Here is a 13,354-nt window from a genome sequence, read left to right on the forward strand (position 1 = left end):
TGGGTGACATGAAAATGCGTGTAATTCGTCAACTTTAATTGCCAAGATGTCAATATTTCCAAAACAAAGTCAGAATGTGTATTTGAAGTGTCAGGTAGTTACTAAACGGAAAATATCGGAACATCCCGATCCCATTATCGGACTATTCCGACTGTTCATCGGGTCTCACTCGATAAACTCCATAAGGAACAACATGATATACGATTAACACCTAGTTGCTACTGATTGACAGGTACTTATCAGAGGATAACAAAACCGCGGTGCCGCACAGTGTACCTTTGAAGTGCCTTCGTCCGCACTCCATCTCTATATTACCTCCATATTACCTCCATGATTAAATCAAAGACCTATAATGTACAATTATAACTCTTTGATTAAATGCAGCGACCATTTGTTTGTTACCGTGATCAAACATAGCCTTTTGAAATAAACCATCCGTCGGATTCTAAATAAAAGAACTGGATCCCCGTCGAAATGATTTGGATCCAGCCAGAAACGTTAGAACCAGTCAAAAATGTTTAATACACCGCAGTCGGCTGTCTGCAAACATTACAGGATGTGCCGCGCGAGCACTGATTGCGTCACGCGCTAATTACAGACCGACTATCAAAGTGACAATCAGACCGATTGACATGTTTATTGATTAACTGAAGGTGCGACCAACAATTTCCTACTTGGCAGGTGATCGTGTATTGAGATATAAGACCGAAATTTATACTTTTCTCCATTTTTACGGGACCGATTTTTTTCGTTTTTTCACTTCACGAATCGGTCTGAAAAGTCAAAAATCGGTCCAAAACTGACAAACCGGCAAATTTCCGAAGCCCTGACTGTGTATGTCATGAAAATTTCAAGGCTGTTTCTTAAAAAACAAGAAAGTAGGTCAAGGTCGAAGTCAAGTGACATCATATTACATCAGGTAATTATAATTAAACAGTCTTGGAAATAGGATCAGATGATTTTTTAAGTATTTTTCCAATATAACTCACATAACTAAGTGACCCCAGGGCGGGGCCTCTTTTAATCCCAGGGGCATAATTTGAACAATTTTGGTAGAGGACTACTAGACAATGCATCATACCAAAAATCAAAAGCCTAGGTCGTATGGTGTCAGACAAGAAGATTTTTAAAGCTTTTTCCTATATAAGTCTAAAGTCTATATTAAACCTGGGACCCCCAGGGCAGGGCCTCTTTTCACCCAAGGGGTACAATTTGAATAATTTTGGTTGAGGACCATAAGACAATGCTACAACCAAATATCAAAGGTCTAAGTGTTGTGGTTTCAGACGAGAAGATCTTTAAACCTTTTTTCCTATATAAGTCTATGTAAAACTTGGGACCCCCAGGGCAGGGCCATATTTGACCCTAGGGGGATAATTTGAACAATCTTGGTAGAGGACCACTAGATGATGCTACATACCAAATATCAAAGCCCTAGGCCATGTGGTTTTGTACAAGAAGATTTTCAAAGTTTTCCCTATATAAGTCTATATAAACCATGTGACCCCCGGGGCAGGGCCATATTTGACCCTAGGGGGATAATTTGAACAATCTTGGTAGAGGACCACTAGATGATGCTACATACCAAATATCAAAGCCCTAGGCCATGTGGTTTTGTACAAGAAGATTTTCAAAGTTTTCCCTATATGTCTATATAAACCATGTGACCCTCGAGGCAGGGCCATATTTGACCTAGGGGGATAATTTGAACAATTTTGGTAGAGGACCACTAGATGATGCTACACACCAGATATCAAAGCCTTAGGCCCTGTGGTTTTGGACAAGAAGATTTTTAAAGTTTTTCTTTTCAGTTGCCATGGCAACCAGAGTTCTGCATGGAATTCAGTTCTTGGAACAATTTTGAAAGGGGGCCACCCAAAGATCATTCCTGTGAAGTTTGGTGTAATTCTGCCCAGTGGTTTTCAAGAACAAGATTTTTTTAGAAATTGTTGACGCACGACGGACATCAAGCGGTCACAATAGCTCACCTTGTCACTTCGTGACAGGTGAGCTAAAAAATTAATCTCCCATGAATATCAATGATTTAACAGTACTGCTTACAAGGGCGGGAGGGGTATAAACAAGAGCTGTCACAGGAGACAGCGCGCTCGACTATTTCGATGCTGGATAGTGAAACTGGGCACATCTGAGGAAACTAGAGCTGTCACTGGAGTGTTTAATGACTCCAATTGTGGATGAAGATATTGCACAATAGCCTGTGTCTATGTCAAAAATATCAACTTAAAGTAATAAGAGAGGTAAAGATAAAATGTATCAAAACACTATATAAGTATATCCTAAGCAAAAAGGGGCATAATTCATTTATTATTGGTGCACAAGAGTTATGCAGCTTGTGTCATATAGTGTGGGTGATGATGTTGAACAACTATTTTAAGTTTGAATCAAATCCATTCAGTAATAACAGAGACAGAGTGAAAGTGCATCAAAACTTTAACCTAAAATTCTAAGTAAAAAGGGGAAATAACTCATGAAAAATTGGTCCAAGAGTTATGCACCTTGTGTCATATGATAAGGGTAATGATGTTGAACAATTGTTTAAGTTTGAATCAGATCCATTCAGTAATAACAGAGATAGGGTGAAAGTGCATAAAACTTTAACCTGAAATTCTAAGTAAAAAGGGGAATAATTAATGAAAAATTGTGCCAGAGTTATGCATCTTGTGTCATATGATGTGGGTGATGATGCTAAACAACTATTTTAAGTTTGAATCAAATCCATTCAGTAATAACAGAGGTAGAGTGAAAGTGCACCAAAACTTTAACCTGAAATTCTAAGTAAAAAGGGGGAATAATTCATGAAAAAATGGTGCCAGTGTTATGCACCTTGTGTCATATGATGTGGGTGATGATGTTGAACAACTATTTTAAGTTTGAATCAAATCCATTTAGTAATAACAGAGATAGAGTGAAAGTGCATCAAAACTTTAACCTGAAAATCTAAGTGAAAAGGGGGGATAATTCATGAAATATTGGTGCCAGAGTAATGGCCCTTATGTCAGATGATGTGGTTGATGATGAGGAATAAGTATTTCAAGTTTGAATTAAATCCATCAAGTAATTACTGAGATAAGTTGAAAAAAGAGAAAGTGCACCAAAACTTTAACCAAGGTGGGGACATGGAAAGACGCCGACGCCGACGCCGGGGCGAGTAGGATAGCTCTCCTTATACTTCGTATAGTATAGCTAAAAATATATCTCCATTTTGAAACAATCTCTTACCTATATGCCTTCTAGTCATCTCAACCTGCTGTGTTCTATTTATATTTGAGAGAAGTCCTAGACAGAACCTCTCCGAGTTTGACGGATCTGTGAACCCATCAACTGTCAGCGAGGGTTGTGATGCATGAAATGTCTCGCCAACACGCGTGTTTAACTCGTAGTATGCTATTGAACACCAGTAGGTTGGTTCTTTATATGTGACAGGCTGCGCATCCAGGGGTGGACTCGGTGACATATCAACACCTTCTGTAAAAGATAGCAATACCCACTCTTCAAAAATGGTATTTTACTAAAAGTTTAAGAATATCCTTAACTTCAAGTTTTTTGTATGTTTTTTTTCCCTGTTTAACATCACATAGACCCAATAACAATATAGATCACATTGTAGAGGAAGACCCCAGGAGCCCCTCTAGGCATTATTTCATCTCGTAGAACCACCAACTTTCCCTAAACCAACTGGGTGCCTTCCTCACATGAAGAATTCTACGCACCAAGTGAGGCCCAAACCCACATTGGTGAATGGCGATTTGAAGTCAGCGGCCATATAACTGCTTAGCCACAGAGGCCCCCTTAACTTCAAGCTACTGGCATTCTGCACATTACTATATTGCTCCTTTTCAAACTCCATGTACTTACAGTATGACCTCTGATGTCAACATCTTTCCATACTGACGGCTCAAATTTCATATCCAGCGCCTGACTTCATTTTTGAGGTTTACCATTGTCTTAAAATAGCTCATCAATGGTGGTATTTTCATGTTTACAGAAATTAAATAAACAGGTTTTATAATTTGAGCCGTGCCATGAGAAAACCAACATAGGGGGTTTGCTACTAGCATGGATCCAGACCAGCCTGCGCATCCGCGCAGTCTGGTCAGGATCCATGCTGCTCGCTTTCAAAGCCTATTGGAATTAGAGAAACTGTTAGCGAACAGCATGGATCCTGACCAGACTGCGCGGATGCGCAGGCTGGTCTGGATCCATGCTGGTCGCAAACCCACTATGTTGGTTTTCTCATGGCGAGGCTCATTTATTTATATACCATCAATAACAGTACATACGTAAGTATCACAATAATAATGTATGTAATATAAAGTTGTGATAGAATTCTGCTGCAGAACTGTATATTTCCCAATACAAAGATAATGACATATAAACATCATTTTTTGACAGCTTATTTCAAAATGCATTCTGTTCATCAGATAAGATGCCATTTTGGACGGACTCTATCTCTTACAACTGTAACATGGGTAGAAAATCTCATAGCAAGTAAAGCTCAAGAGGTATACACAACTCCGCTATCAGAGAGATAATTATACACAACATAAAATATAAATATAAGGAAAAGACAGACATTTAAGCCTGTTGAACTTTCACCAAAGAATTCTGTTATCAAGAGGGCAATGATGGCCCTAGATGACTCGCCTGACGTTCACAGCTAGATTAAAGAATTTTGGAACAAGGAACATGCTGTGAAATTATTTTAAAATCAGGCCTGCAGTTTCAAAGGAGGTTTTCCAAATAGACATATTGGGGAAACTCATAATCCCCATCTCCCTGCAGTCACGACTGTTAACCTAACAGAATGATTTGAATGGATTTAGTATAGGGTTACCAAACAAACATTGCTGTTAAATTATTTTTACATCGTGAAAATAGTTTAAAGAAATTGTGGCTGTCGGATGGATGAAAGCTAGATGGACTGACAGACAACGAACATCCAGCTATCCTCAAAGGTCACGATGAGTACCTTGAGGTCAGGTGCACTAAGAAAACTATTAATCACAAAAAATTTAAGGGATATATACATACCCATGCCTTGGTTGTCTGTGTTATCCCCATCCTCACTGATGTACCCTGGTGGAGGCGTGTCTGAAAATATACAATAAAACATCAATATAGTGGACTTCAACCCATAGCACATAAATATCACACAATGCACATGTATTTCACAATGTATAATTGCTGAAAATTCAGAGTAAATAATACTAAATAAAGTGGATTTCAACTCATAATGGATATGCACCGATTAATTCATTCCCAATAACAGATGAAACACAATAATTTGATTTTATCCCATCATGTTATATTCCAGTATCTCTGATGACATATTTATATGATACATTTTACACACTCAGAACACGATATACACAGTGGATTTCAATGCATAGCAGTAATACATTTTAAGCAGATTTAGACTATAACTGATACAAACATGGGATTCTGACCAACAACTAACACATTACAATGAATTCAAATCTGTTACTGATATACACGGAAGACTTCAACTCCAATCTGACTAAAGTACTTGATCTTCTAAACGAAGATCTGAGAACGACCCATTCACATTCGTCTTCTGTATATTTTGGATTTCCAGTATTGCTATTTTTATTTTAACCAATCAGACGACTTGTTCGAATGTCAGAGAGTAAGAAAAATGTGCAGTCATTCCAGGGTTCGAACCCGGGACCCCTCGCTTACAAAGTTAGTGGCCTACCGACTGAGCTAACCGGCTATCTGACACATTATGACATAAGAATTGTAAATGTCAAAAGTCCAGGCTACAGGTAGATTTGCAAGATATTGTAAGTTAAGCTCTGATTGGCTAGCGAAAGGGTCGTCAGAACGAGGCTATGAATAGGTCGTTCTCAGATCCTATGCGTAGCGTTATAGGAGATGTACTTTAGTCAGATTGACTTCAACTCCTAAATGATACTCACAGTTGATGCACAAGCAAAAATCACATGTATAGTGGATTTCAACCTATAACTGATATATAACGGTGATTTCAACATATAACTGATTTATAACAGTGAATTTCAACCAATAATTGATATACAACAGTGGATTTTAACAACGTACTGGTATATAACAGTAAATTTCAACATATAACTGATATATAACAGTAAATTTCAACCAATAATCAATATATAACAGTACTTTTCAACACATACCTGACATATAACAGATAATTTCAACCAATAACTTCTATACAACAGTGGATTTTAACCATTTACTGGTATATAACAGTAACTTTCGACATAGAAATGAGATTTAGTAGTGGGTATCAACCCAGAATTAATGGCGCGGCTCATATTGTTTATCAATTTTAGTACTTTTATGCAGCTGAAGATCAACAGTATAGATCCAGATCAGACTGCAAGGATGTGCAGGCTCTTCTAGATCCATACTCGGTCGTGGTCTTAAGTCTTAAATGTTGATTATGCCACACTGGCTCTCATTTTGATAACTTACATCATTTACAGTGGATTTTGACCCATGCTGTGAAATCAATAATATTCATCAGGGACCTTTTCCTTCTTTTTTTTTCTTCAGTTATGTAACAGTGGGCAGATAACCAAACCAGCATTCCTGGATTTAGTACCAGTAAAATCCTCCACATGAATCTGAGGTGGAGGACGACTGATTTAAGACACAATGCCCTTTATCAAACTGTCAAGAAAAAAAATTCGCCCCACCAAAGGGTAGACCTATAGTCTCTCCCTAGTGAGCTAAGTGGGTGGGCATCATCTGGAACTAATTTTTGTGGACTTCATGGTTGAATAAATCCACACAATTTAATCCCAATGCGGAAGTAAAATTCCTAATCACTTCATGTACGGCAGCTGAAATCCACAAATTCGTATCCCTAAGAAATTGCCATTCTAGCTGACCAAGTCCACGGAATTACATACCGGGAAAATTAAATAATTTCACAGTAACTGAAACATACAGTGGATTTAACTTAAAAGTTCTGCAAGAAAGTGGATTCCAACCATAACAAAAAAAATAAAGTTCATAAATATTTTGTATCACCATTGTTTTCAGCCCATTTTACAAATGTCACTATTTTTTTGAAAATACACTGTGACAAGACCATTAAGTGCATTTAAATACCGTATAACGGGTATTTCTTACCTGCTGCTAATTTTTACTTTTTTTTACGACCAAATCAGATTCGTAAATATTGGCCTCGTATAAATTCGCCACATAGTCAATTAAACTGGTAGATCTTGTGACTTCGTAAATTTTAAAATCGTATAAAATAAAATCATGTGTTTTTACCCCAAATCCGTAAACTTTTACAGCAGTAAAAATAACCCGTTATACGGTACTGTTTTATACAGCAATAAATTAAACTAACAAGCCTACCTGGATTCTGGACAAGCACATTCATATTTGAAAAAAGATAACCCTACATTAATGACCTGATGGCAATCCCTACTTAGAAAAGCACTGATGACAAAAATGATCATACTGAAAACAAAAGCCTCATTTTACCCAAGCTTTTAGCAATATGGTAAGTTAACACTATTGTCCCAATGCCATAAACAACATGTTATATTGGGCAATAAATCATGGAAAATGCCTCAGAATTGAAAGGATTCTTATTGTTGTTCAATTAATACACATGAAAAACTGTTCAATCCTATTTTTAATGTAGAACATAACTGTGGCCTAGATTTCTCGCTGTTTACCTTTGAAAACCATAAAAAAAAGTTTGCTGCAATTTTCTGGAGGCTGAAATATGCCAAACAATTTACATAATCAAACCTGTTTTCTTATGTCTATATTATATTCTGTACGTAGTTACAGAGTGAACATGCAGTGAACACCTATGCCACCTGTAAAGAAAAATGTCTAAAAGCACATCTGCAGTCTTCCTCCTCTATTCAAAGCTGAAAAGTCGCCAAACTGTACAATAGCCTTTCCAACATTAACCTTTAGCCTGCTGGCAGCAAGTGATTCTGCCTTTGTGACCCGAGTGCAGCCCAAGATCAGCCTACACATTCTGCACTGTTTGCTATTTATAGTCAGTAAATTTTCAGTCAATATCCCTTTCAATAATAAATGGTACTGCCCAAATTGAATGATGGAGCAGTCCATTTTAGAAATTTAGCAGGCTAAAAGGTTGAAGACAATGCCAGATGCCCCTCTGAATGTTTCTTCTGACTTTGTGCATAACCATGAGATACAACAACAAACCTGGACTGCTTCCTCAACTGAAAGAATTCAATACAACAAATCATGCGATGTTTCATGACCCCATCGCCATGTGACCTAAATAGTTCTGTGAATGAAAGTGCAATTATTTTTTTTACCCCACCGCCATGCGACTTAAATTGTGTTGTGACAAAAAATCCGTAAGAACAAACAAAACTTTAAGACCCAATTTTGCCAATACTTTGATTAGTTCCATGAGCCAATTCCACTTCATATTTACAGATGGAAATTTATCGTCACAAAAGTGTAAAATTTCGAGTCATTGTACTTCAGAAACTAATACTCTAATATCCAGATAATTCTCTAGACTGAAAAAAGTCTCTTGCACCTAAATATGAACATAGAGCTGTAATGCATGAACAGCAGTACCACACTAGTCTCAGACCTCAATATTTACCAAAACAAATGTTGTTTTTTTTTTGTTTTTTGTTTTTTTTTGTTTTGGGTTTAACGCCATTTTTCAACAGTATTTCAGTTATGTAACGGCAGGCAGTTAACCTAACCAGTCTTCCTGGAGTCTGTACCAGTACAAACCTGTTCTCCGCAAGTAATTAACTGAGGTGGAGGACGAATGATTTCGGACACAATGTCTTTTATCAAATCGTCATGGAGAACATACGCCTTGCCCAGGGCTTGAACCCGCGACCCTGCGTTCCACAGATTTGCGCACTCCCTATTGAGCAAAGCGGGCGGGCCCCGAACAAATGTAGTTTCCTTCTATGTAATGAAATGAATATATACAGCAAATTGCATTCAAATTCCTATATGTATATATGAAATCTACCATTCCAAGGTGATAATCTGCCACTGACTGTACATCAAATACAACAAACTGATTGTGGAATTTCAGGACTGCCTATCAGAAAAGGAAATAGATTATCTCCGAAACTAAGTAACTTTTACCGTCTACCAAAAGTCTATAAAAGTAAACAAATAAGTGATTTGTGTAAAAAAAAGCCACAACAAAATACCCTGAAGTCAAAAATGTTACATATTAAATTACAGACTTGAAATTAAGACAGACTGTTCCTGACCCAGTATGCCAAACACACAGACTCAGTAACGTTTTAGATATTTTACTAAGACCACTTACAAAATATGTTCCTTAGCTATTTACGTGATAGTACAGATTTTCTAAACTCCCTTTTAGAAAGGGTCACAACAGTAATAACCTAAGAGCTGCCTTTGAGAAAAAGTTCATGTCTCCCACAACTATTTAGATTGGTATTTCTTCTCCATTATGTATCTAAGTCAACCATGCACCAAGACCTGTATCACTGGCATCAGTATTTTTGGTAATTCAAGGGCCATAATTCTGAAGTGCCTGGGCCCATTTGGCTAATTATGGGATTTGGCCGAGGACTTATTGGCAAACACATTTTGTTCAAATCTGGTGAAGATCGGATGAGAAATGTTTGACTTAGAGTGAGGACAAGAGTTGTGACAGATGGACACACGCACAGACAGAAGTAAATTAATATGTCTCCCACCACAGTGGTGCGGGAGACATAATTCTAGTTTCTTTTGATGTTGAATCTCTGTATTCTAATATTGTCACTCAAAACTCGTACTGGAAAAGCACATATTTTTGGGGAGTCAAAATTTTGTGAATTTGAAATTTTTAGTATGACGTTCATGAGGTTTAACTATTGGCAAAATTGTAAAAATGGTATCCTACTTGAATTTGAATTATACTAATGGTGAATATTTATGCGAGGATTAACTTTCACGATATTAGTGCAGAACCTGCTATTAGTTTCAAATACATCCCAACATGAACCCAGTAAAATGCTCATTAATTTATTTTATATTTTAAAATTTGAACTCTCAAGAAAATAAGAGGCTTTGGCTTCAAAACCATGACATTTAATGCCAGCGAAATTAAATGATTTTACAGTAACTAAAAAACGGCGTAATTATGAGAAATAAGAAAACTGCAAGTATTTTTTTAAATATATCTATCCTAGTAAAAGTAATTTTCACCTTGGTTTTTATTAAAGTCACGACTGTTACCTGAATCTCAAAACACGCTAGACGTGCGTGCAAAACAACACACTGCAAACACACATGATGTTTTCCATAACTTGATGACAACTATTAAACTCTGATTCATTTCTTTAATCAATTCTAAGAAACACCTCAAGATAGTTTTCTGTCAAGTCTACAATATCATTGATAAATCAGAAAATTTAATTCCAACCAAGGTCCTTGATAACCCGAAGGAGGTTGCAGAAATACATGCAAAATATTATGACAATAGCTAAGATTGAGCCGCACCATGAGAAAAAACCAACATAGTGCATTTGCACCAGCATGGATCCAGACCAGCCTGCGCACCTGCGCAGTCTGGTCAAGATCCATGCTGTTCACTAACAGTTTCTCTAATTGCAATAGGCTTTGAAAGCGAACAGCATAGATCTTGACCAGACTGCGCAGATGCGCAGGCTGGTCTGGATCCATGCTGGTCGCAAATGCACCAAGTTGGTTTTCTAATGGTGCGGCTCAATGGTTGTAGCACCCTCCATATCAGAAATAGAACTTGCATGGAAGGCGTTCTGCTGTAGGCTTTATGCATCTTCTACATTGTAAACTTTAGTTGAGAACAAAACTGTTCATGGATTCTGACCTCTGTAGGCACAGATCCAGGATTTCTCTGGAGTTGGGGTGGCGGTGGTGGATAATTAGGCTGGGTTGTGGGGAGAAGGGTTCATAGTATTTCAAGGGCCCTCAGTAAAAAGGCGAATTCATTCAAAATTTTATGAATGTTAGGCTATAAAAAAAGCAATGCTTGCTGCATTTTAGGGTGCACCAGCTCCATCCTTCTGTAACTCTACTCTTCCTCTGAACAAGTTGTTTATTGCCTGTTTAGTGAAACTGGTCACATTACAGTCCAGTGAGACTGGTTACATTACAGTTAAGTGGACTGGTTACATTACCTTTCAGTGAGACTGGCTACATTACAGTTCAGTGAACTGGTTGCATTACAGTCCAGTGAAACTGGTCACATTACAGTTCAGTGAGTCTGGTCGCATTACAGTTCAGTGAGACTGGTTACATTCCAGTTCGGTGACACGTTAGATTACAGTTAAGTAAGACTGGTCACATTACAGTTCAGTGAGACTGGCTAAATTACAGTTAAGTGAGACTGGCTAAATTACAGTTCAGTGAGACTGGTCACATTACAGTTAAGTGAGACTGGCTAAATTACAGTTCAGTGAGACTGGTCACATTACAGTTCAGTGAGACTGGCTAAATTACAGTTCAGTGAGACTGGTCACATTACAGTTCAGTGAGACTGGCTAAATTACAGTTAAGTGAGACTGGTCACATTACAGTTCAGTGAGACTGGTTACATTACAGTTCAGTGAGACTGGTTACATTACAGTCCAGTGAAACTGGTCACATTACAGTTCAGTGAGACTGGTCACATTTCAGTTCAGTGAGACAGACTACATTACAGTTCAGTGAGACTGGTAACATTCCAGTCCGGTGAGACTGGTTGCATTACAGTTCAGTGAGACAGGTCACATTACAGTTCAGTGAGACTGGTTGCATTACAGTTCAGTGAAACTGGTCACATTACAGTTCAGTGAGACTGGTTATATTATAGTTCAGTGAGACTTACTATATTACAGTTAAATGAGACTGGTTACATTACAGTGAAGTGGACCTGTTACATTACAGTTAAGTGGACTGGTTTACGCAAATGAAATGGTGCATTATTCAAAATCTTTCAAATATTTGACTGACCAGTACTATCATGCAATGGTCTTCTCCGGTAACTGAAATTACAGTATAAGAGCTAAACCCTTTTTATCTGCGAATATATTACTGAAATGACCTCAATCACTCCCAATCCTAATACATCTAAGCTAAATGTCTGAAAATCTCTAAAACATTATTAAAGAAACTGAAACCCACAGCTGCTCCTCGCTCCTTCTGGATCAGGAAATACACCTCACCTAAATGTTGTCTTAATTGCCTGAAAGCAGGTCAGAATAAACGTTAAGTAATCGATAAGACAACTTTCTCCACTTGTACAGATATAAGCAAGTCTCTCTAAGTCAACAGTATTGGATTTTTTGCCTACTAAGCCACTTTGTTATATAACTAAATGTTGTTTATATATCAGGGAGAAGAATCCAGGGTGACTTTTCTGCAAAGCTAAATGTTCTGCTTGCAGCCGATCCGATTTTGCCGATACCGACAGCATCATCCAATCAACTCTCTGTACTTGAATACAGCATGTGAACAGTATTACGTAATTCGCCTTTCGCTTATATCAAATGGGCATAGTGCCGAATATATACAGAAAATAAAGAATTTCGGTAAAACATATTTCGCCCTCCTGAAGAGGACTTTTGGTGATTTTTCAACTCTAAAAGTGCTATGTCCCTCACTTATATCACCCAAAAATCTTGCCCAGTTAAAATGCACACTGGCAAGCAACAGCCAAACATTTCTAATATGACAACCGTAAGTCCAGAATGTCTCCAACAAAATACAATGAAACACTACTTAGGCGTAAAAAAAAATTGTTTGTTTCCAGTATCCCGACCTACCCTAAATTTTTGGCCCGACCCTAAATGTTTTTATGGCCTTGGAGAATAATTTTTTGAACTTTTTGACAAAATGTAGCCAAACCGCACTTTTTATGCTTTAAACATGGTCAGTGATGTTAGAAATCAACTTCCTGATGCTCTAAAGGCATAACCCCCTTATTTGTATTCATTTTTTGACACAAAAATAATTTCCGAAAAGTCTCCCTTAATAAAAAAAATTCCCCCCCTAAAAAAATTTTCGACCTACCTACCCTATTTTTTTTGAGCATGTTACCGGAAACAAAGAATTTTTTTTTATGCCTTATATAATTTTATCCTGTTACGTTATACTCCAACAACAGTAACCACGTGACTGTTTATCCCTTACCCTGCTAACATTCTATAATGAACTTGTCCACCTTTCAATTTAGAAAGTACCATTAAGTGTTAAAAGGGGTGCTTACCAAAAAGATATTGACTGAATGGCGAACAGTGCAGAAAATGATCAGACTGCACGGATGTTAAGGCCGATCATGATCTACACTGGTCGCAAAGGCAGAATCAATCAT

The 13,354-nt window shown here is 37.6% G+C and overlaps 1 protein-coding gene across 3 annotated transcripts in view; it reads right to left on the reverse strand.

Annotated features, from left to right (window-relative positions):
• Positions 1-13,354, reverse strand: part of LOC123542159 (mothers against decapentaplegic homolog 2-like) — a 104,569-nt gene that overhangs the window by 23,421 nt on the left and 67,794 nt on the right. For all 3 annotated transcript variants that reach the window (XR_008368582.1, XM_045327845.2, XM_053531131.1), the window contains exons 4-5: positions 5,053-5,112; positions 3,241-3,486 (exon numbers count right to left, since the gene is read on the reverse strand). Coding sequence is in view for 2 of the 3 variants with exons in the window: in XM_045327845.2 (XP_045183780.1) it covers positions 3,241-3,486; positions 5,053-5,112 (306 nt within the window). In the remaining variant the exon portion in view is untranslated. The remainder of the gene's footprint in view (positions 1-3,240; positions 3,487-5,052; positions 5,113-13,354) is intronic.

Source organism: Mercenaria mercenaria, chromosome 19 (assembly GCF_021730395.1).
Source record: "Mercenaria mercenaria strain notata chromosome 19, MADL_Memer_1, whole genome shotgun sequence".
Lineage (NCBI taxonomy): Eukaryota > Metazoa > Mollusca > Bivalvia > Venerida > Veneridae > Mercenaria > Mercenaria mercenaria.